At 37.0% G+C, this 25909-nt stretch overlaps 1 protein-coding gene across 13 annotated transcripts in view; it reads right to left on the reverse strand.

The window, feature by feature from the left end:
• The window catches only part of shank3a (SH3 and multiple ankyrin repeat domains 3a), a 368633-nt gene that overhangs the window by 151120 nt on the left and 191604 nt on the right, over positions 1-25909 (reverse strand). For all 13 annotated transcript variants that reach the window (XR_015514523.1, XR_015514524.1, XR_015514522.1 and 10 more), the window contains 2 exons: positions 25337-25403; positions 18095-18437 (listed from right to left, as the gene is read on the reverse strand). Coding sequence is in view for 7 of the 13 variants with exons in the window: in XM_087292766.1 (XP_087148892.1) it covers positions 18095-18437; positions 25337-25403 (410 nt within the window). In the remaining 6 variants the exon portion in view is untranslated. The remainder of the gene's footprint in view (positions 1-18094; positions 18438-25336; positions 25404-25909) is intronic.

The following is a 25909-nucleotide window of genomic DNA, read 5'->3' on the forward strand; positions in this document are numbered from 1 at the left end:
TGTCTTTAAAATGTCTCATTAAAATTGTCATTATGCTGTCAAATTCTTTTAAAGAATGCCATAATGACAAACTCAGCTTGTACCACTGTAGTTAAATATATATAAATTAATGATGTTATAAAATTCTTTACATATTCACAATGGCTTCATGACAATTATGTTTATGTCAGATTCATGCAACCCAGGCTCATTCTGAAAACGTAGTCCCGTGGATGTTTCTGGAGACTGCGAATTATGTAGCCGGAGGTTTGTATGGCTGCATTTCATTTTTAAGCGAACGCTATGGGTTAGCTCCGGTGGTGTAAAGTAACTAATTACAAATTCTCAAATTACTGTAATTAATTACTTTTTCTCAGGAATTGTAATTTAATGAGTAGTTTTAAAAATGTGTACTTTTACTCTTACTTGAGTACATTTTTTAATGCTGTATCTGTACTTTTACTCCACTACTTTCCTTCAACCTGCAGTCACTACTTTATTTTTTCTTGTCTAGGGGGATTAGAAAGTTCAGTGATGTAATTTCTGTCCAATAAAATCACATATAGAAGGCAAATCGCCTCATAATATAATACCTCAAGACATGGGCGATTTATAAATGCAGCAAACTGTTTGGAAGCATTTAGAGTGTCCAAGAAGACGTCCAAAATCAATATCAGTATTTGACGTCAATAGGATGTTGGTTTAAGATGTTGGCTCAACATTGGATTTTGGTCACTTTCCAACACAACCTAAAATCAACCAAATATCAACGTCATTTAATGTTGTTATTCGACATCAAAATAACGTTATCCTTAGACGCTGGCTAGACATTGAATTTTGGTCACTTGACATCACAATCTAAATCTAACCTAATATTACTGTCCTATGACATTGTGTGCCTGCTGGGCAATAACTAAATGCACTACAGAATGTTGCGTTTACACACATCCACAAATTACATGTAAACGCATCAGCTTTTTACAGCGTCATACTCACCACTCACTACTCATGAGTACTTTTAAAAGGGCTACTTTTTACTCCTACTTTGAGTAATATTTACAAGAGATACTTTTACTCTACTCAAACTACATTTTTAGGCAAGTAATGGTACTTTTACTTGAGTATGATTTTTTTGTATTCTTTCTACCACTGGTTAGCTCGTCGTGTATGTTGGCGGACTTGAGACAAAGAGAAGAGCTGACGACAATGACGACGACGGATTCGAGTCCGGGAAATATCAGTTCCAGAAATCAGGTAATACAAAAACAGAATCAAAAAAATAAAGTGAACAAGAGCATAGCAGGGTGAGAATGTGGTAAAATCCAAAAACGTAGTAAAAATCAGACGAGGGCTTTTCTTTTTCAGCACAGAATGTGTAAATTTGAAAATTGTTGGTTGGGTTTAGGGAAGTAAGCGGGCAGGCGGGTCAATCAGTAAAATTGGTTATGTTTAGGGAAGGAGGAGGCTGGGTCAGGTGAATTACCGGTCACACAGTCAATCATTCAGTCAGTCAGACAGACAGACGGTCGTTCGACAGGTTTACGCGAGAACAGCGTGGGTGCAAACGGCACTCGCGAGAGACATTTGAGAAATGAAAAAGCACACACATCGGCCTCTCGTGGATTCACGAAAACCAAAAATCGCAAAAATACGTACCTCCCGAGACGTATTTTGCAGTCTCCAGAAACATCCACGGGACTACATTTACATAATGAGCCTGTGTTGGATTGATGACAAGTTTTTGTTTTTGCCTTGGTGATGTCAGTATGTCTTGACAAAGACAAAAATAGGTTGTAATGCATTTGTTTGTCAACTTGTCATAACAAACAATGTCATATTTGCATTTAAAATGTCAGAACTGAGTATATGACACTTAATGACTGTTGTTATAAGCATGCATAAAATCTTATTCGTATCATGTCACATCCATGTCATTATTATAAACGATTCATGACAGCGTTATGAACACCCCTAAGTAAAGTGTTACCAAAAAGGGCTCAGATCATGTACATATACAGCAGCTAAACTGAGTAATTAGCATAAATGCAGCAGATTTCTGGTGCTTAATCTGGAACGGTGCAACTATTTAACAAACTGACCTCTAAAAACAAGCTTTCCAGCATGAGCAAGCAGACTCCTAAACGTTTGCTTTTACTGACAAAATCAGTCAGTCTGAACACACATGCACATCCACACACTTTACGGTTATCTCTCCCTTTCTCCATCTATCCTTTTGCTCCGAACATCGAGCTCAGTGACGGCTTTCCAATTACTGCAGCGGTACAGGGCTGGAGCGACTGCAGCATGTAAATGCAGAGTAACAAGAAAGAGAGAAGAATTTAAGGGGCGGAGAGACGATACCAAACCCAGAGGAAAAAAAAAGCAAGAGAAAGAGAAAGCATCACTGAAGAAATGACGAACAGAGGCTGTAAGAATGGATGAGAGATGGGGAGGTATGGAGTCCTGTCATCACGCTTTCCTATTGATCAGCCACAAGCTTGTAATAAACGGCACTGAAAATCATGGGACGACTCTGCAGCAAGACCACACTTCATTTGTGTTGTCAGAAAAGTGGCGAATCAATATGAATTCGAATGCTTTTATTTGTATGAATGGGTATGTTCACACTGCAAGGTTTAGTGCTTAAATCAGATTTTCTTTCTCAGATCTGATTTTTTACACAGTTGTTCACATTGTTATAAATGTGGCCAGAATCAGATTTCCAGTGTAAACAGATCATGATCCTAAACTGATCCGAATGCGCAAACGTACAGTTACAGACAATGTGTATACTGTATGAAGTAAGCACGTCGTCAGATTAGGTTTAATATGATTATTGCCCTTTTCTCAGACAACTGTGAACTGTAAAGGAGTGTTCTGCTACTACTACACCGCAAAAAATGCTTTTCTTACTTAGATCTTGTTTCTAGTTTAAATATCTAAAAATTCTTAAATCGAAAAGCATATTTTAGACAAGCAAAACATATTGGCTGTTTCTCAATATGCGTTCTTCAGCGGTCTTGCTTCCTCGTGTTCTCGTGCAACGTCATCATCAGCTGCCTAAGTTCAGTTCCAATACTCAAGACCGCAAGTACGGAGGACGTGTGAAACTTCCCAGATGTGATCTTGATATCGAGGACGCACCGATGCAGACTTGAGCACTGAACTTGCTCTGGAAGTCCCAGAAGTCATTGCGACTGGAGGTGGGAAGCGCAGCATTTTATTTAGATTTATTATTATAGTTCAGAGATATCACTTATTTACATCAGGAGTTTCCCTAAATGAAGCGGTGAAAGTAAACATTAACATATATATCTTAATAAAGGAAAAAACACATTAAGGGTTGTTTGTTTGCTAAAATTCGTATTAAAATTTGATTTATTTATATTGTGCAGAGTATATTTATAATGTTTTTATGCAAAGTATATATTTTAAAGAGGGGGAAAACAATAAATCGTTGTATGAAGGCTGTAATGTTTAAATAATTTCCATTTAAAACGCGTTAAGGTCACGTGACCATCAGGAAGAACGCAGCATCTCAATTCTCAAAGGACGCGTTCTCTGCCCTCGCGGTCTCGTGAGTTCGTTCTTCCGAGGACACCTGGCAAGACCGCTCTCCACAAGAACGCAAGTCCGTTCTCTGCGTTCTTGGAATTGAGAAACAGCCATTGTCTTGTTTTGAGAAATAATATGCCAAAATTAAGTGAGTTTTTCAGTGAAACAAGCAATATTCTGTGAAAGGGGTAGGCAAAATAATCTTGTTTTTTTAAGACATAAGAATATTTTGCTTAGCCCATGCGCTTATTTCACGTGACCGCCATTTTAAATAACCAAAGCGAGGCTGCGGTGGGACGAAACCCGGAAATATAGGACCAGCATGCTGTGGACTGCAAACCTCCCACAGTTGCAGAGATTTTAAGATGCAGAAATGGTGTAAACATCACTTTAATATCATTCAGTAAGTTTCATTTGAACAATTAAAAGCAATTTAGCATCAAACAACATCTGTAAGAGTAATACGCTCAAGTGTCCTCCAAGGCTTCAGTTCATGGCACCAGTTAAACACCGTGGGGGCACTTTCATGCTTCAGCCTATGTAATCCGGTGATCGATAAAACACTAAAGTCCTCTGTAGCACACCCTCGTGTTGTCTGTAATAATGTTGTTCCGGCACGGAAGTTTTAAAACCGTCCTTTTCCCGCTAACACTGAAGCGCCGCTGAGCGTGGATGACTTTACTGATCTTTACTGCTGCTTCGCGCTCCAGTCTCCGTGTATATTCTGTGTATATTTTCACTTTATCTTTGCTGATAAGATATACAGCCAAGTACACAACTGTTCTATGTAACTCCCAACTATACTTCCAGGTTTCTTCCTACTGCAGCCTCGATTTCGCCTTTAAAAATGGCGGCCGTGTGAAATCAGTCTATTGGCAGATTATTTTGCTTACCCTATTTACCCCATTGATTACTTATGGTTATGATAACATATTATTTGCCTTCAGTGATTTCATGACGATAAATACCAAAAAATAAAAATAAAAAATAAACTGGAATAACTACAGCTGTCTCGATCGTCTGATCTCATAGGAAGGAAGAGATCGTGATAACATATGATGACGTGTGCAGGTGCTGTCCCATTTCTTACGGGTAAATTTTAAAGCCCTTCCCCTTCACACTCGGTTTTAAGGGCCAACAGGAAGGGGAAGGGATACAAAAATAGAATTGGAATTTGGGCCAAATCTCCAAAAATGCTAAAAATTCTGTGTTTTTCTGTCAATATGGGGTCCTGTGTGTATGTTAATGAAGAAAAAAATGAACTTAAATGATTTTAACAAATGGCTGCGATATAACAAAATGTGAACAATTTAAGGGGGGTCTAAATACTTTTCGGGCGAGGCAGTGGCGCAGCAGGTAGTGCTGTCGCCTCACAGCAAGAAGGTCGCTGGTTCAAACCTCGGCTGCTCAGTTGGCGTTTTCTGTGTGGAGTTTGTATGTTCTCCCTGCCTTCGCGTGGGTTTCCTCTGGGTGCTCCGGTTTCCCCCACAGTCCAATTCACCTGCGTTACAAGTGAATTGGGTAGGCTAAATTGTCCGTAGTGTGTGTGTGAATGTGTGTGTGGATGTTTCCCAGAGATGGGTTGCTGCTGGAAGGGCATCCGCTGCGTGAAAACTTGCTGGATAAATTGGCGGTTCATTCCGCTGTGGCGACCCCGGATTAATAAAGGGACTAAGCCGACAAGAAAATGAATGAATGAATGAATACTTTTGGTACAGACTGTATGTTTTCAACCATGCCTAATATATTATCTTTACTTGTATCTGAAATGATCAAGACAATAAAAAAAGCATCTTTCATTTAAAAATACGAAACGTTCAAAAGCTAAAATATTTTCAAACACTTTTATACACAACCAACGACTACTTTAAACAAGAACAAACATGTTTCTTAGCCCTAACATGGGTTTCCCAAAGACTGACCTCATTCAAACGTAATGACACACACCCTGACCTGCACCTTTAGGCATTAGCTCACACATACAGACATGTGTAACCTTCCGAACCCTACACACACACAACAACAACCATGCCCTAATCAACCACAGGAAGTCCCTCAGGCATACAGTGTCCATACTGAAGGCTGTGACAAAGTGATATATTGGCTCTATACGTCTCCAGAGCCTCCTCTCAACTGCCTCCTAGGGCACCAACTATACTTCGGTAACCCTGGCAACTGCCATCATGGAGAGATAAATTGAACGCAAGTGTCTTGATTCAGCGGGTGCCAGTGTCAACAATGAATCAGAGGCTTCTTTTCCCGCCGTCTCTCTCTCTCTCTCTTTAGGTAATAGCAGCTTGATAGAAAGGACTGATGGCTTGATCCAAAGTCACTGAGTAAGTCCCCATGCTGTCATCACGCTGCGAACAACTCCAACTAATGCATGTCATATGTGTGATATCAAGGTCTAAAGACAGAGGTAACTGAGGTTTAGCCTCAGGGAGTAACAATAAAACAAACAAACGCTGTGATTTCAAGTAAAATATATGCTAATAGCAACACACATATACAGATGAAGTCAGAATTATTAGCCCTCCTGAATTATAAGCCCCCCTTCTCAATTTCTGTTTAACGGAGAGATTATTTCAACGCATTTCTAATCATAACAGTTTTAATAACTCATTTCCAATAGCTTATTTCTCTTATCTTTGCCATGATGACAGTACGTAATATTTTAATAGAGGCTAATAATAGTGACCTTAGAATGACCTTAACAGACGTTGACGAAAGTTTTGTACAAAACAACCAACATACAAAATCTATACTTATATATATATATATATACAAGATGCATAAATCAAATTAAAATTAATTAATTACTATCAAAAGCAAGAGATAGAGGGTAATTTTTAAAATAAGACTTAAAAGCACCAAGGAAAGCGCATGATCTGATATGTTTACTTCTAATTTTAACCGTGATTTGGGACCTAATTGACCTTAATGAAGTATACCAGTGAAGAAGCTCACCAATATAAGCAGGTGCCAGACTATTCAAACCTTTAAAATAAATAACAATAACTTGTATTGAATTCTAAATTGCATTGGGAGACATGGCTGTATATCAGCACTGGCGGGAGGTGTGCGTTGGCATGAGGCCGCAGGCCCAGTGCATTAGTTTCCCACCAGTGCTGATATACACGAGTATACTACGAGTCTATATAACAGGTCGACGGCACAATGTTGTATATAAATAAGAAAATCAAACACAGAGAGTCTAAAAACCCTTTTTTTATTAGGAACTACTTTCTTCCGCCATTCATTCACATCTGCAGCTGACGTTCGAACAGCAGAAGCCGTTACTAATTCACCAACTTCACTTTAGAGCTAGTGTTTGAATGACAAAACAGCTGATTTTGCTCACATTTTAAGATTATAAGGCTGAACATGACAAGAAATGCCATCCATCTACAGAAAAATCACAATAATTAACCCAGAAAAAGCAACGCAATCACTACCAGAACCGGGATAGGATGCAGCGGGTTTTGGGCGGCCGCTGCAATCAGGTACTGTACCAAAGTTGGCAACCCGGGGGTGTTTAGACTGTACCAAAAAGGGGGGTGAAATTATGGGAGTTTTCTGGAAGAAATAAAAAACGGGATGGTTGCGGGAGATTGGTCTGAAATACATGATACTCCCAGGATAAAACTGGAGTGTTGGCAGGTATGCTTACCAGTTTAATAATGATTTGATCTGCTGTAGTTAAAAATCAGACTGTTATAATCTTCTAAGCGTAAGGGCTTATTATGCGGTTCTGACTCCATCTTGTGGATAGAAAATGTGGCAGGCTAATGGCCGACAACGAGCTCTCTCAGAAATTGTACATATTTAAAAATAGGCTCTATTCTTACAAAAACATTGCATAGTTGCAATCTAAACAACAACATTCTCGACTAAAAAAGCCTCAAAATTACATTTTGTTGCCTAACAGCAGTAAAACTGTAGTGTCTCTCTGCTTATTGCTGGCTGTATGTGGGTGGAGTAATACACAAAGGGTAAAGAGGCTGCACAGGTGCTGATATTACTTAAATATCTCACAGGTACCAGACAATCAGATTCGAGAACCAGACAGAACTGTTGTATATAAATAAAAAAATAAATAAATAAATAAATAAATAAATGTCTATATATATATATATATATTAAAAATACATAGTTTGATTATTTATTTACCATGTTTAATCATTTATGGTTTTCACTTTAATATCACAAAAGTAGATCTAGAGTGACGTTTCTTCATTTATAGCTCAGCTTTGACATGAGCTGTACTGCACAGCTATCACCGCTACGCTTTTCTTTAAAAATGTCAGCTACATAAAGCATCCATCTGTGCTCGACAATGGGAATGAAGCTAAAAGACATTATCTGTAAGGAATGACCCTTCAAAAAAATGCCGTAAAAGAAGAAAAAAACAGTCCAGTCCATTTAAAACCAACCAGTCTAGCCTCAAAGGAGAGAGTCTTTTGCTCTGTTATAACAAAATAAGGCATGGGAATCTGTCATTATCTTGCAAACGGTTATTTGCATAAGTGCACAATGGTAAAATGGTCTCTGTGGACGGACTAAGATGAAAGAATGAAATGAGTTATGTCTCATTCTCTCTCATCATCTCTTCGGTTCGTCTGCCAGAGCCTCTCTCAGTACGTCTTGCCCCTTTTAGGGGTTAATTGAGTGTAATGGAGTCAGTGTGAAGCCTCTTCTCTGACAGAGCATGAATATGTGTGTGTGTGTGTGTGTGTGTGTGTGTGTGTGTGTGTGTGTGTGTGTGTGTTTGTGTTTACTGGGTCACCTTTTCCTCCTGGCAATTTCGGAGACTCGGCTATCAACAGAAAATTACATATCTCTACTTTTCTAATCTATTCTTAGATTCATTTATTTTGCAATGAGATGCAAAACATTTTAATGCCTTTAAAAGCTTCAGTTTCTGTTTTTTTTATTTTTTTATTTGTTATTTAAAATTCTTTAGTTTCAAAGAATTCAACCTGGCTGTCATTTTATATAATTTTCTCTGTAAATATAGGTGTCATGGTGGGTAGCACAATCACCTCACAGCAAGAAGGTCACTGGTTCGAGCCTCAGCTGGGTCAGTTGGCATTTCTGTGTGGAGTTTGCAGGTTCTCCCCGTGTTTACGTGGGTTTCCTCTGGTTTCCCCCACAAGTCCAATGACATGCAGTATAGGTAAAATGGGTAAGATAAATTGGTTGTAGTGTATGTATGTGGTTAGTGTGTATGAATGTTTTCCAGCAGCTGGAAGGGTATACGCTGAGTAAAACATATGCTGGATAAGTTGGTGGTTCATTCCACTGTGGCAACCCCAGATTAATAAAAGGGACTAAGCTGAAAAGAAAATAATATAACACTATAACCTCCAATACTCAATGTAGTCCAACACTGTAAAAAAAAGATATGACAAAACTTCACAACAACAAAAGTTCTATGTAACTTTAACTTATAAGTTAATCAACTACATGTTTTTAGCTATACAAAGTTTAATGCAATATTTTTAGTCAGTTTGACGGATTTGATTTAAGATGACTACACTCAAAAAAAAGAAAACTGTGGTAAAAATAATGTTTCTAGAGGAACCGTTTTGTACCTTTGCAAAATTTGTACCTTATACGGTACAGAAAAGACTTCTTATGATACTTTTTTGTGCCTTTTATGATATAATTGAAATGAAGGCACACAATTGTTCCCATATAAAAGGTACAAAGTGTTGAACAACTCCTTTATTACAAAATCTATGAAAATAAATATAACTGGAAAGGCAAAGTGATTTTATGAATAATTTCTACAGCTGAAATCAGAATTATTAGCCCCCATTTGATTTTTTTTTCTTTTTTAAATATTTCCCAAATTATGTTTAACAGAGCAAAGAAATTTTCACAGTATGTCTGATATTTTTTTTTCTTTTGGAGAAAGTCTAATTTGTTTTATTTCGGCTAGAATAAAATAAGTTTTTATTTTTTTAAAAAACATCTTTAGGTCAGACTTATTAGCCCCTTCAAGCTATATATATATATATATATATATATATATATATATATATATATATATATATATATATATATATATATATATATATATATATATATATATATATATATATATATATATATATATTGATAGTCTACAAAACAAACCATTGTTATAGAATATCCTGCCATCAATTATTCATCCTTAATTTGCAAATAAAAGTTAAAAAAAAATTGTTTCTTGAACATAAAAGAAGATATTTTGAAGAATGCTGGTTGTTGGCACCTATTAGCTTCCATGCTTAATTTTTTTCCTATTGTGAAAGTCATTGTGTACAGTCAAAGCTATTAGCCTTACTGTGATTTTTTTTTTCTTTTTCAAATATTTCCCCAATGTTTAACAGAGCCAGGATTTTTTCATAGTTATTTCATATATTATTTTTTCTTCTGGAGAAAGTCTTATTTGTCTTATTTCGGCTAAAATGAAAGTAGCTTTAATTTTTTTAAACAGTTTTAAGGTCAATATTATTAGCCTCCTTAAGGAGTATTTTTTTCTGATTGATTTTAAAAGGTTTTTAAAATTTCTGTCCAGAGAGGTCATGTTTTAATCATTGATTGGTCTCATGCAGTCACGTGATGCAATTTTGCAGGTCAGAGTTCACAAAGCTTAAACTTTGCACCGTATCAAACTGCAAAATTTGTCGCATGAGCTTGCGCTTCCAGTCTGACACATTCGCATGCGTATGAATGAAAGTGTATGGGGAGAAAAGTCCAGTGTGACCGTGGCTTTATACAATGACTTCCCTAATTGTTCCAACTTGCCTAATTAATCTAGTTAACCTAGTTAAGCCTTTAAATAGCATTTTATGCAACTAAATCATCAAACAGAAATAGGGGAAAAATATACGAGGAGGGCTAAGAATTCAGGATGGCTTCAGCTGTATACTCTTATGTGTTTATCAGAGGAAAGAAATTCAGAAAGGTTTAAAAATACATGAGAAGAATAAATGAGGTGATTTTCATTGTTGGCTGGACTATCTCTTTAATGCAACTTCTTTGCTTCAAAGGATCCTGTAAACTCAAACTGACTGTCAAATCCAAGCTTAAACTACGAATGACCATACGTGTGTCTAATGAAAAGGCCAGAGGTAAGGAATGAGCCAATAGGAAAGCAGAGAATGCTATTGACCTCGATGCCACCCTTTAAATCTCCCAGCAGCCAATCGGACATCAGCAGGCCCCCGTCCTCCAATCAGGGAGTGTCGGGTCTGGATGTCCTGAGGGTGGAATCCATCACTGCAAACTCTAGCCTGAGAGAGTGCTCTTTCAGAGTGACACCTCATTTACCTGCCTTGCACAAACAAAATGGATTCTCTTTTGCCATCAATAAATCACTCAATTCTCCTTTCCCCCACTCTCCCTTTTTTCTTTACCTTCTCTAAACGGAGCTCATAAATCGGGAAAGTAATGAAACAGCAGAAATGAGGTAGGGTCTAACTTTTAGCCTCTTAGCTGGTGGTAAAACCGACACGTTAATGATGAGTGATGAGCTTCCGGCAGCTTTCAGTCATTCCCACACATTTATAATCATATTTTCGCAGGAAAGTTCGTTTTCGCTCTGCATTATTCATTAGAAACACACTGCAACAGATATTCAGTGCTTTAATGAGCTCTCTTTTCCACTGGTAAGTGCCGAAAACAACATGTTTGGTGGTAATATCACAATTTAAGCTACTTTCCTGTTAAACAAATCATGGATGGCTTGCGATAGATGACATCCCACAGAACATCTTCCAGACTGTTCATTATATCTGCGCACTCAGTCTGTGACAGACCTCCACATGGTGCTGTATCATATGTTACATTATATAACCGGTCAAAGATTTAGGATTGACAATGGCATTTAAAAGTGGAAATGAAACCCATAGATTAGCATTGCCTTTGTGTGTGTACATGACAAGTGGAGTCGTTCTTAATATTTGATATCACATGACTGTGACAAATAAATACATTTTGTGCTTGCAATTTTTAAGAATTATTGATGACTGGTGATTTTAAAAACTACCATGGATAAAGGCAGTGTTCGAATTCTGCTACTTTGGCAATGTTGAATGCACAATAAAATTGGCTTTTTACTGTAAAAACTGCAGGCTAACTGATATTATATTTAGTGATGTCTAGATCCGACCACGTGATCAGACTCGAACGTTACCTCCCGATTAGGACTCAAAAATGTATGTACAGTTGAAGTCAGAATTATTAGCCCCCCCTGAATTATTAGCGCCCCTGTTTATTTTTTCCACCAATTTCTGTTTAAAAAGATTGTTTCAGCACATTTCTAGGCATAATAGTTTTAAAAACTTACTTCTAATAACGGATTTATTCTATCTTTGACATGATGAAAGTATATATTTTAATGTATATTATTCAAGACACTTCTATACAGCTTAAAGTGACATTTAAAGGCTTAACTAGGTTAAACTAGGCAGGTTAGGGTAATTAGGCAAGTTATTGTATAATGATGGTTTGTTTTGTAGATTATCAAAAAAAAAAATAAATAAATAAAATAGTTTAAAGGGGCTAATAATTTTGTCCAAAAAATGTTTTTTAAAAAATTAATAACTGCTTTTATTCTAGCCGAAATAAAACAAATAAGACTTTCTCCAGAAGAAAAAATATTATCAGACATACTGTGAAAATTTCCTTGCTCTGTTTTGTATCATTTTGTAGCACCCTTGCTTATAGATATCATTAGGACTAGCATACGGATAATAACATCTATAAGGGGGTGAGAAAAAATATCCGGCTCTATTTCAAACTGTATAAAATCAATTGTTATTTTTAAGTTTACACACATATGAAGACGTTTTATTTATAATAAAATGTATTTGTGCTTGAATGCTTGTTTTATGAGTGGATTATACTGTTGGAAATAAATAACCAAATGAAATCAAAACCTTATTTTAATTTCATGGTGCTTTTAACAGAATTGAAATTGTAAATTACAGAGTAATTAACTGTAATATAAACTGTATTTTATGCACTTATGCAGTATGTTACTGTGTATTAAAGTTGCATTGTGAACATTTTTGTATATCTTAAAGTAAAGATATACATACAATCCTGTGAATATTTATAGAGCAAGATAAATGGTGCTGTAAAGGTAAATAAAGTATTTTTGCTTTAACTCATTTACAGTAAGTTACTGGCGAAGTTTTCCCAGTTAGTTCCTGTAAATCAATTACAAGAAAAATATGTGTATTTACATTTACAGCACCATTTTTATCACCGTATATGTATTTAATTTATATTTTTTATTTTTATTACACTTAATTATTTAATTACTGTAAATGTAAGTACAGTATTTGTCCTGTAATTGATTTACTATAAGTCACTGCCAATAAGCTAATGTTGTTTTTTCAGGAAAATGTTAACAGTGTATTTGCCAAGTCTTTGATGATACAGACGGAAGGTTTGGGATATTTCTAGTGAAACTAATGCTATCTAATGCTTTATTGATTCTTCCTTTTTACCTCATGGATTGATGGGAAGGGCCAAATTGAACTCGATATTATACACCATCAACCAATAGCGCTTTCAATTGACCTCTGACCTTTGCCTCCTCCATGCTGTTTTCTTGAGACCCATAATCTCTACATCCGCATCAACACTGCTTAGAACAACATGTCGTAGCCTCGAATTTGACCCTGAACAAAAGTGGGCGGCCAGAAACCGACTGCATGACTACAGCACTAATTACACACTCTCCTGGTCGCCGCAGTAACCTCAGGGAGTGACAGGTGGACACAGCCAGACAAAAGGCCAATGACCAGAGAGAAAGACTAGGGCCTTTTATAGAAAGACCGGACACCAAGGACAGACGCTTTGGCTTAATTCCTGTATGTATCATCAGATTGTGTGTATTAAACACTCTGCAAAGCACACACTCTGCTGCACTCGGTGGGATGGTTTGATTATTAGCGGGCCAGGATGTCAGGAAATACTGACAGATGGACAACTAGGACAAAACACAGCAAACACCCCTCAGGACCACATAAAGAAAGAGAGTAAGCCCTAAAGTGTTGCTCAGCGGAAGACGTACTCTACACCTGCTGGTAAAATTACAGTCCTAAGGTCCAAATTAGCACACAAAGGTATATTTTGGTCAAGTGAACTTATTCATAAAGAATCAGAGGGTATATAGATGTTACTTTTTAACCCAACAAAAGGCTAATTCAGAAAAAAATAGCCCTATATAAATTTCTGGAAATCGCGAATTATGTAGCTAGAGCTACGTACGGCTGTGTTTCATCTTTAAAATGAACGATATTGGCCGTTATGAAAATCGGAAGAAAAAAATTAAATAAACAAGTAAATATCAGAGTGACAATGTGGTAAAATCTGAAAACGTGGTAAAAAACTGGCGTCTGTGAGGGCTTTTCTTTTTCTGGATTGCTTTTCAAAACACTGTCGGTTGGGTTTAGGGAAGTGAGTGGGCACTGGTCAGTTGGTACTTTTGAAAACACTATTGGTTGGGTTTAGGGAAGGAGCACTGTGGGTCATTTGATCTGTCAGTCAACAGCGGTCTTGAGGATTTATGGGAGAACAGCATGCGCGAATGGTACTTATGAGGGAAATTTGAATTGGGAAATCTCAAAAAGCTTACACAGCGGCCTCTGGTGGATTCGCGAAAACAAAAACAGCAAAAAACATACCTGCTGGGACATATTTGGCGCTCTCCAGAAATGTATATAGTGGTACGTTTTCAGAAAGAGCCTGGGTTGTTTTAACCTATACAAAACTGCAATATGTATCCTGTGTGTAATAAATCAAAGCATTCCTAAAACATGTTTTTGATAAATGGTTCATTACAGATCTGCTTAAAAACCAAGTGCTTTTAGGTATTGCAGAAATGATTCTGATATAAAACTGCTGTCTGTGAGTTTTGCAAAATCGTAAATAAAAAAAAAAATTTAAAAAGCATATATCCTTTTGGACAGGCCAATCCCAGAATGCACTAGGAGCTATAATCCATTCAAAATGGAAAGCTGAGAGAATGAACTTTAAATATGTAATACTTTCTTCTCATTCTTAAATTATTTTTTACTTATATTCATTAAAGAATCCTAAAATGTACCCACAAAATTATTAAGTGGAAGATTATTAAGTGATTTTAACATTTAAATACTAATAAAAAGACATTCTCATATTTCACAAACCTTTTTCACTGTAACATTACTATAAAATGCATCTTTGGTGAGCAAAGTGTATTGATAATTATATTTAAATGTTAAAAAGTTTGTATGTTTACATATTTACAATATTTTATAAAACTCTTAAAACAGTTCAATCTGATGATTTGTTTAACTGCATTATTCCCAATGAATAATTTCAATAATATTTTCCCCATAATTCTTTTTCCAAATAATACAATTTAAAAATATCATTGAATTGTCACAGACAAAAAGCTTTTAAATCTGACGTTAGAAGTCAAAATATTACTTATTTCTGTAGCACTTCCATATCAAAGATAGCATACAGTATCATGTTGTTAGATTAGCAATGTGCTAACATCACTGCTGTATTAACTGCATTATTCCCACTGAATTAATATTCTAATTCATATTTTTTTACTCATATTCTTTCCACATATCATTCATTCATTAATTTTCGTTTCAGCTTAGTACCTTTATTAATCTGGGGTTGCCACAGATGAATGAACCGCCAAGTTATCCAGCACATGTTTTACGCAGCAGATGCCTGGGAAACACTCACTCATTCACACACATACACTACGGCCAATTAAGCTTACCCAATTCACATATACCACAAGCCTTTGGACTTGTGGGGGAAACCGGAGCACCCGGAGGAAACCCATGTGAACACGGGGAGAACATGCAAACTCCACACAGAAATGCCAACTGACCCAGCCGAGGCTCGAACCAGCGACCTTCTTGCTGTGAGGCAATTGTGCTACCCACTGTGCCACCGCGTCGCCTTTCCACAAATAATATTATTTTAAAACATCAGTGTATTGTCACAGACAAAAAGCTTTTATATTGGCTTTAGTAGTCAAAATATGACTTAATTCTGTAGCATTTTCATATCAAAAGTAGCCTACAGTACTTTGTTTTTTAGCTTAGCAATGCGCCAACATGACTGCTAAATTAACTGCATTATTCACACTGAATTAATATTCTCATTCAAATCTTTTCACAAATATTACAATTTAAAAACATCAGTGTATTTACACAGACAAAAAGCTTTTAAATTTGGCTTCAGAAGTCAAAATATGATTTAATTCTGTAGCATTTCCATATCAAAGGTAGCCAGTACAATGTGGTTAGCTTAGCAATGCGCTAACATCAAACTCGATCAAAATCGGTTGTGATTTGGGTCTCTTGTGCGAGTCTCGCTGTTTCATGTGGCATAAAATAGGTATGATTTAGCACATTTCAGATGAGTGTTTCAGACAGTAGAAAAATTACGCCGGCTCTAAAAGGCAGTGTGGTGATAAACAGCCTCTGCTGTGTCTCCAGTGTCAGATTTGTGTTGATTAGCGCTGCAACAGAACCGCCGAACACCCACTACCCACCAACCCTCGCTATAATTCAAAGCGCTCCTTATTTACATTAGACACTACACTACGAGTCTGAATTTCCAATTAATCCATGTAAATATGATGCCTTCTTCGTTCATTTAAAAGCGACAATTACAAAGCGCTACGTCTCGCGGTCTCTTAAAATCTGTCAATCATCTCTTTGCAATAAATACACAATATGAGGTTTAAAGTAATATTGCTGGGGAAATTCAATAAGGCTTGTTGGAGCCCCAAAACACAGTAAATTCCAGCAAGTCCTACAGCTCTGGTCTAATCTAAATACATATTAAACATCTGAACAGCAAGACTAAAAAGCAGCAAGGCTCTACTTGCTTGCCCCCTTTCAAGCTCTTGTACGTTTATCTCTGACAGTGTATAACGGATTATCAAAGTATCCAAAATAATCAAGTCATTATTGAAGATTCAGTTCAATTCAATTCAAGTCTATTTGTATAGCACTCTTCGCAATAGCAAAAGCAGCTTTACAAATAATGCAAATCATTACATTATAATCAAATTCCGAAAAGTTAAGATTATTAGTTACCATAACTGTATTTATTACTAATAACTTAATTAGTAACTAATAGCTTTTACCAGTTAAATGTATTATATATAAACATAGTTGACCTGCATGGTTGAAGAATTACCGGATGGTGTACATTTAAGATGCACGTGCAGCGAGGTTGCAGAAAAAAACAGGAGCGCTAGCATTTACAGCGAGGAAATGACATCCGATGCGGTACAAAGTTTGTTGTTGTCTTAGAAAAACGCTATATTGATTACATATTATACATATTATTTACATAATGCTTTCAATGGATGCCTACAATTTTGTTCTGTGTGGTCATGTGCAAGAAATAATGTTCCATGATTACCAGATTCAAAACTTTGTAATGCTAAAAACCGAGGTTCTGCATAGTCACAGACAAGGAAAGAAGACAAAGCTATACAAGGCCTGGGTAATCATCAACAAGCAAAACTGCATTCTGACAGCGAACTGCACCTGTACGGCAGGGTAAGGGAACTTACATGTTTACATTTCATTTTTAGCATTCAGTGTCCGCAGTTTAATTACCCATATTTAACTGTTTTTGCTGAAATCATTTTTGCAATCAAAAAACGAGTAATGTGTAATGTGTATGATTCAGCATAGCGTGAACTTACCGGATATAAAATAACCTCACTCCATTCAGCTCCCTTTTAGCCAAAGACGTCTGGGGTTGGCATTAAAAGCAGTGTGGTATTGACCTTATTCTCCGCCGACGAGTGGGCGCTGCCATTTGAATCTTTTTGGCTCAAGACTTCCGGTCTCATTCACTTCCATTCATTTTTAGACATTAAAAACTGCTCATTTCGCTGCTTGATGTTGCAATTTGATATTTTCTTGTTATATTATACTACTTGGTCTGTATAGTCATGCAAACATTTGTTTGTAGAGCAAGTAGTTTGACCGTTTTCTGCCGTTTATTATTCCTAGTCATTTCTCCCATATGCGACTGAATCGGAAGTTCTAAGACAATCGCGGAAACAGGCGCACTTCAGCATTTTAGAATAAGGTCAATACGGTAAAAGTTAAGTTTTCTATTTTTGGACTCGAATTTGGCATCCTAGCGCATAACACGACATGCTTGCTATTGCAACCGGTCTTTTTTTCAACCGGGGACCTGTGTGACGTCATGTGTGATGTAGGTTGGTAATTCCTCTATAGTCTAGTACAGGGGTCACCAACCCTGTTCCTGGAGAGCAACCTTCCTGCACATTTCAGTTGCAACCCTGACCAAACACACCTGTTTGTAATTATCAAGTGCTGCTTTAGGTACTATTAATTGGTTCAGGTGTGTTTGATCAGGATTGGGACTGAATTCTGCAGGAAGGTAGCTCTCCAGGAACAGGGTTGGTGACCCCTGGTCTAGTATATAGATGATGTGTACATGTTCAACGAAGTGGATGACAGGAAGAAAACTTTTATGTGTTTGTGTTGCTCACCTGAGGCGTCCGCGGCTGTGTGAGTGCATGAGGGGCATGTGTCGGCGTCCTGCAAGCACGCTGGCCTCCTCAGTGACGCGCTGGAGGGACGGTGAGCGGGAGTGTGAGGACAACGAGCTGCCCGTGCTCTGTAGACTGCCGTCAGCCGCAGGGTCGATCCCGGAGTGGGCCAGAGGGGGCAGGCTCCTCAGAGACGGCACAGGGGAGTGGGCGTGGCTAGCGTCTGCCACATTGTTCAGGTTATTGTCGGAGGCGGAGCGAGGCAGCGAGCGTGAGGATGTCAGAGTGTCGCCTCCAGTCACGCGCCGGCGATTTGTGTAGGAAGGCGTTTCCCTGAAAGGCACTGGAAAACAGGAAAAGCAGGTGTCAACAAAAGGGCACATCGAAGAGGGGGGGCGTACGTGACAAACTGTCAGGTATAATTAGCATAATTTGTAAATGAAGGGTACAGAAACCTCATCAGGCATTCAAAGAGGTAAACAAAACATGTACTAGAATTACAAAGCACCTCATCTATTATTAATGACTCAAACACACTTCCTCCTGACCGCTAACACTGGGGTCGTTTGATTAGGATGTTTTTTTTTTAAGTGTTTGTGTGTGTGTGTGTGTGTGTGTGTGTGTGTGTGTGGGTTGGAGGGGGGGTGATTATTACACAGCAAAATCTCTTGTTTAGACAGTGGGGGATATTTCTGTGCAGAATTTTGTGGAATGATTTTCAGAGTATACACAAAATATGACTTTTGCTGTTCGTTCAAACTACTTAACTTGGGGGCCAAATTATCCTGTTAGCACCACTCAATTTTGGGGATTTACACCTACCTAAATTTAAATAGTAACAGTTCCTGATTCCAGTAAGCTACAAACACAAACTATGTATCATTGGAGAGAAGACACTTTGAGCTCTACTATGGTAAAAGGGGAAGTTACATGTTAAAAATATAAAAAGTTATACATTATGAAGTTATGAGAAAAAAAAATTGTACTGTGTTCAATATTTGATTTCCATATAGAAACCCAGGAAAACATTAATGTAATGTCCTATAAAAAAAAATGACTTGAAAGCCAAATATTTCATGAGTTTATATTTCAAATTTGATAAAGACAGCATGCAAAATGAGATTGTTTGTTCAATCCACTTTCATTTGCCAAAATTAATAGGTAAACTTAATTCCTTCATGTTGTCCTAACACAAATCGATAGGAATAAAAGAAAATGTTTTAACTTTTTAAGGTTTAAAATGCAAGCAAATTAGAAATATCCCATAATAGAAGCTCTCATATTATATATTGGTCACACTTTTTATGTATAATTCACACTATTAGCAAAACACGACTCAATAAACTGCTAATTACCCGTTTACTAATAGTAACTAAGGAAATATTTGGATTTAGGGATTGGGTAGGATTATGGATGTAAAATAAAATCATACACTGTAAATAATGCTGGGTTCCACACAATTGATTTGTATTGGGAAAACACAATGTTTACTTAATAATTTTTACAAATTAGTTTGTAAAAACTTACAAACAAAATTAGTTACGATTGAACATAAAACAATTTAGTTGTCCCCTTCAAAAACCTTAAGAATTGTGTTGTTTGCTTCTCACAAAATACATCTTCTCTTTTTCAAACAATACAAGAGTCTTTAATGCAAGGCATGGTCGTGGCTAAAAGACTAGTGCTTAACAATTGGAAATCACAATTACACCCTTCATTCCAGAACAGGATTTCTGATCATCTGTTATTCAAACCAGCTTCAAGAAAATTTTTGGCAACTTGTGGTCAATTTCTTAATTCATTTAACGAATCTGTATCTGTATCTGTATCTGTATCTGTATCTATATCTGTTTCTGTATCTGTATCTGTATCTGTATCTGTATCTGTATCTGTATCTGTTTCTGTTTCTGTATCTGTTTCTGTATCTGTATCTTTAGAGCAATTCAGTGACCCCTCTGAGGTATAAGTTCTATACACTCTATTTTCTTTTTTGCTTACCTTTATCGTCCTTTGTATGTCTACAGTAAAAGCCAATGTTTGTTCTTGTTCTATGTGTATATATACAGTTAAAGTCAGAATTATTAGCCCCGTTCTCTCCGTTAAACAGAAATCGGGGGAAAAAACAGGGGGACTAATAATTCAGGGGGCTAATAATTCTGACTTCAACAGTATATATACATATATATGTAAATAAACCTTGAAATAAATTAAAAAAAAAAAAAGAATTGAGTAATTTCAGCTCATTTTAAAAGTAGTTTGAACAAGCAGTGTCATTATTTGCGTTCTTTATAAGTGCTATTGTGCAGTTAATAGGCAGGCATTAAGCTAGTACACACTCAGAAATAAAGGTATACGAGTTGTCACTGGGGTGGTACCTTTTCAAAAGGTACACATTTGTCCTTGAAGGGTCCATGTTGGTACCTCAAAAGCACATATTAGTACCCACAAATTTTAAGAGGAACACTTTTTAGGTACTAATATGTAACCTTGAGGTATTAATATGGACCTTTTAGGTACAAATTTGTACCCTTTGAAAAGGTACCACCCCAGTAACAACTCGTATACCTTTATTTCTGAGCGTGTGCAGGATATAGGTACAAGTTATAAAGTGCATTTATAGAAAAACTAAGGTGATATGTACAAATGGCTTTACTATGAACATTATATACAGGTTGTATTAGGTTTGAACAGATTTACAATAGATGTATATATGCGCAGGTTTCTATTAATAATAAGAAGTGTGCAGATAGATATGTACATAATTACAAATGTATAATAATGGTGTTTCTCAGTCTGCTGGTATCATTTAGGAAATATTACAAAATAAATCAAATAATTTTGACCTTAACTGTATATTTACACACATTTACATGAGTAAATTAACAGACTCGATGATGGAGAAAAAAAAATCTGGTGCAGATTCTGTACGGGTGAGATATTTTCTTTGCACTGAGGGAAGCTAATTGTACACTAGATGGCAATATCTCACCTTTCCTGGATGGAGGTAAAACTGCATCTTCGAGGTAGTTAAAAATGCACTGTGCGGTGTATATCAGGGTCAAAAGAGTTCATATGGCTCAATGACAGCCATATTTAATGATAGAACAAGAGAGGGAGAGAGAGAAACAGAGACAAGCAGGATAAAAGAGTGCACAGCGCTGTCAGCCTGACATATGGTTTGCTGTCAGTCTCATAGCTGATTCTCTCTAATCTCTAATGTAAATTAAGTATTGATCAAACCGCTGTGCTGAACATCCACCTGTCACCTGATCAGATCTGAACAGCTCTCTGCCAATCAGAGGAGGGCATGAGAACAAAAACATGCCATTCAATACAATCTATAACAGTGGTTCTCAACATGTTTTTGCTTGTGAACAGCAGTGTTGTGTTTCATAATTCAGGAGACTGCATTTGTAATTTTGACAGACAGCTGATTCTGTGCAGAGGAGATATTTTGAAAAATGCTGGTTGCTGCTGACTTCCATAGCAATTTATTTACTACATAGTAGTCAATGGTTCCCAGCAACCAACATTCTTCAAAACATCTTCTTTTTCTGCTCTACGGAAGAAATAAACTCACAAAACTTATAAAAATTTAAAACCCCTTGAGGGAGAATGCATGATGAGGCGGTTTCATTTTTGTGTGAACTATCCCTTTAAGAAAAGTTTGTAGGATTTTAGTTTGATGGATCTCAATTCTACCACTTTTCTTATGATTATTTTGATTAAATTAACATATCAAATTGGCTAAAATTACCATATATGTTTGCTGTTCATATATTCAGAATCACTCCTCCTCTAATAGTTTCACCCTGAGAAGAAATCTAAGTCGGGCCTCCTAAAATGGGCTGTTTGTTTGAGCAGAGTAAATACTGCGCTCTGTAGTCAAGCTGTCTGCTTGTTTAAATCCTCTACCCTTCTGCCCATCCATTCAGAGTGAAAAGGCCAACTGTCCAACCCACTCAGGACACACTCACTCTCTTTTCCTCTCTCACGGTGACTGATGGGACGGAAATGAGAGGAGAAGGAGGGGAAGAATGGAGACATTGAAAGAAGCCTCGGCATTAGTGACATAACACCGGCTCCCATCCCACAAACAGTGTGTGTTCAAATATGGTTCAGCACTTCAAAAAAAAATTCATTGGACTTATTACATCTTTTAAAAGCAAGTGGTAAAGTAAGTAGTAACTTACAGTTGAAGTCAGAAGTATTAGACCCCCTTTATTAAATATTTCCTAAATTATGTTTAACAGAGCAAGGAAATTTTCAAAGTATGTCTGATAATATTATTTCTTCTGGAGAAAGCCTTATTTGTTTTATTTCAGATAGAATAAAAGCAGATTTTAATTTTTTAAAAGCCATTTTAGGGACAAAATTATTAGCCCCTTCTCGATATATTTTTTTTCTATAGTCTACAGAACAAACCATCGTTATACAATAACTTGCCTAATTACCCTAACCTGCCTAGTTAACCTAATTAACCTAGTTAAGCCTTTAAATGTCACTTTAAGCTGTATAGAAGTGTCTTGAAAAACATCTAGTAAAATAATAGTTACTGTCATCATGGCAAAGATAAAATAAATCAGTTATTGGCGATGAGTTATTAAAACTATTATGTTTAGAAATGTGTTAAAAAAATCTTCTCTCTGTTAAACAGAAATGGGGAAAAATAAACAGGGAGGCTAATAATTCAGGGGGGCTAATAATTCTGACTTTAAATGTAAGTTTTTTGTTTAAATTTAGCCTATATAAATTGTTTACAACCAGTTACCTTAAAAATTTTTTTTAAATCCAAATAATCTTTTTTTCAGTGTGTTTATATTTGTTTATTGTATTCCTTGCCTGCAAAAACAATAAATAAATACACAAATAAATATAATTTATTATAATTGATAGACAGCCTCTCAGTAGCATATTGAGCTGAGAAAAATATCGAACTGTATTCAAAATGAATAAGTTTAGCATTTTCTTATTCCCCCTACATTTGTCTAATTTGTTTAATTATTTATTTGCCAGCACATACATTTTTTTATGTCTGAATTTGTGAATTTATATATTCATGTATTTATTGTTTTATTTATGCCTTGTGGATTTATACATTTATTTGATTGTATATGTATTTATTGTTTTACAGTGCATACAGAAAGTATTCATAGCTCTTCACTTTTTCCAGATTTTTTTATGTTAGTCTTATTCCAAAATGGACTAAATTCATTTTATTTGATAAAAATTCCACACACATAACCCATAATGACAATATGAAAAAAGGTTTTTTAAAATTGTTGTTAATTTATTAAAAAAAAAAACAACAACAAAAAAAAAAAAACTGAAAAATCACATGCACATCAGTATTCACAGCCTTTGCTGTGAAGCTCTAAATTGAGCTCAGGTACATTCTGTTTCTACTGATCACTCTTGAGATGTTTCAGCAGCTTAATTCAAGTTCACCACAGTAAATTCAGTTGGTTGGACATGATTTGAAAAGGTATACACCTGTCTATATAAGGTCTCAGGGTTGACAGTGCATGTCAAAGCATAAACCAAGCTTGAAGACAAAGGAATTGTCTGTAGACATCTGAGACAGGATGGTCTTAAGGCACAAGGCTGGGGAAGGTTACAGAAAAAAATTCTGCTGCTCTGAGAGTTCCAATGAGCAAAGTGGCTCGTCCGTAAGTGGAAGATATTTGGAACCACCAGGACTCTTCCTAGAGCTGGCCGGCCATCTAAGTTAAGTGATCGGGGAGAAGGGCCTTAGTCAGGGAGGTGATCAATAACCCATTGGTCACTCTGTCTGAGCTCCAGCGTTCTTCTGTGGAGAGAGGAGAACTTTACAGAAGGACAACCATCTGTGCAGCAATCCACCAATCAGGCCTGTATGGTAGAGTGGACAAACGGAAGCCACTCCCTGCCCTGAATTTGCCAAAATGCATCTGAAGGACTCTCAGACCATAAGAAGCAAAATTCTCTGGTCTGATGAGACTAAAATTGAACTCTTTGGAGTGAATGCCAAGCGTTATGTTTGGAGAAAACCAGGCACCACACCAGGCTAACACCATCCCTACAGTGAAGCATGGTGGTGGCAGCATCATGCTGTGGGGATGTTTTCAGCAGCAGGAACTGGAAGATTAGTCAGAATAGAGGGAAAGATGAATGCAGCAATGTACAGAGACATCCTGAATGAAAACATGCTTCAGAGTGCTCTTGACTTCAGACTGGGGCGACGGTTCATCTTCCAGCAGGACAATGACCCAAAGCACACTGCCAAAATATCAATGGAGTGGCTGAACAACAACTCTGTGAAGGTCCTTGAGTGGCCCAGCCAGAGCCCAGACCTAATTCCTATTGAACATCTCTGGAGAGATCTGAAAATGGCAGTTCACCGTTGCTTCCCATCCAATCTGATCGAGCTTTAGAGGTACTGCAAAGAGGAATGGGCAAAAATCCCAAAGACAGGTGTGCCAAGCTTGTGGCATCATATTCAAAAAGACTTGAGGCTGTAATTACTGCCAAAGGTGCATCAAAAATGTACTGAGCAAAGGCTGTGAATACTTCTGTACATGTGTTTTTTGAGTCCTTTTTTAAAATAAATTTGCAACAATCTACAAATGAATCTCAGAAATCACAGATAAAGAAGTATTATGAAAATGTAAAAGTGCAGAATGTTTTCAGTGATGGTTGGACTTAAGGATAGGTTAATATATACAGTGTGTACAGTATATAAAAACATTAAGACTATGGGAAGTCCCCATAAAGATAGCTGTACAAGTGTGTGTATTTGTGAGAGAGAGCGAATGTCCCATCCTTCATCGAGGTCACACAGCGTTCTGATGAGATACCGGAGCCTGCAGCAAGACTCCCATTGGCTCAAATCAAACTCCCAACACCTGCTGAGCCTCAGGGATTAACCCCGCGCTGTAGCCATGACGATGCTGGTCCACATTAATGGGAACCATCCATTACAGCGGCCCGACAACCGGCTGCTATTCCCCGCCAGAACTTGTGTGTGGAATGAGCTAGCCTTGCCGTCGACGCTGGCGAATAGAGTGATGACTCTCATTCACCCGAACGTCACACACACAATTTCACACACACACACTGACACACAAGGGAGCACTCTCATTTTCATGTAAGCAGGCTGTGGCGCTCTGCCGTGTTTATAGGGATTCATTAACATGAGGGATTGTTTGCGCTTGCTCAGATTGGACAGCAGCTAATGATGGTGGCGATATTCTAGACACTTACCAACATCTGATGCTTTGTGAGTCTTTATAATTTCTGCCAGGTCAAAGTTTCCAGCTATAATAGCCACCTATTGAGAAAGAACAAAAGAAAATTGGGTTATTTCTGGGCTAATCCAGTTTGATCTCACGAGGACACGTAAGTATTTTACTTTTTGACAGTTTAGTGGCTAATTCATATGAGTTCAGTCGTACGAAAATGTACGATTTGAAAAAGGAGGCGTAGCACCCAACCCAACCCCTAACCCCAACCGTCACTGGGTGATGAACAAATCGTACTTAATTGTACGAATTAGATCGTATGAATTCATAAGTATTAGCCACTAAAGCAAAAGGTTACGAATTGCCATGAGATTGCATTGGCTGATCTTGCTATCCATGATGAAAAAACAAAACAAATCAAAAACAGCATATGCTGGTTAGGTTTTGATTGGTTCTTTGCAGGTCCTAAACTAATCCTGACTACCTTAAACCAGCCTACGACCAGCCAGAACCAGCTTAAACCAGCAAACATTGCCTGATCAGCATAAGCAGCTTTTTCTCGTACCTATGTACTTTTTATTTAATTTTTTGGGTT

Source organism: Danio rerio, chromosome 18, assembly GCF_052040795.2.
Source record: "Danio rerio strain M-AB ecotype USA chromosome 18, GRCz13ab, whole genome shotgun sequence".
Classification (NCBI taxonomy): Eukaryota; Metazoa; Chordata; class Actinopteri; order Cypriniformes; family Danionidae; genus Danio; species Danio rerio.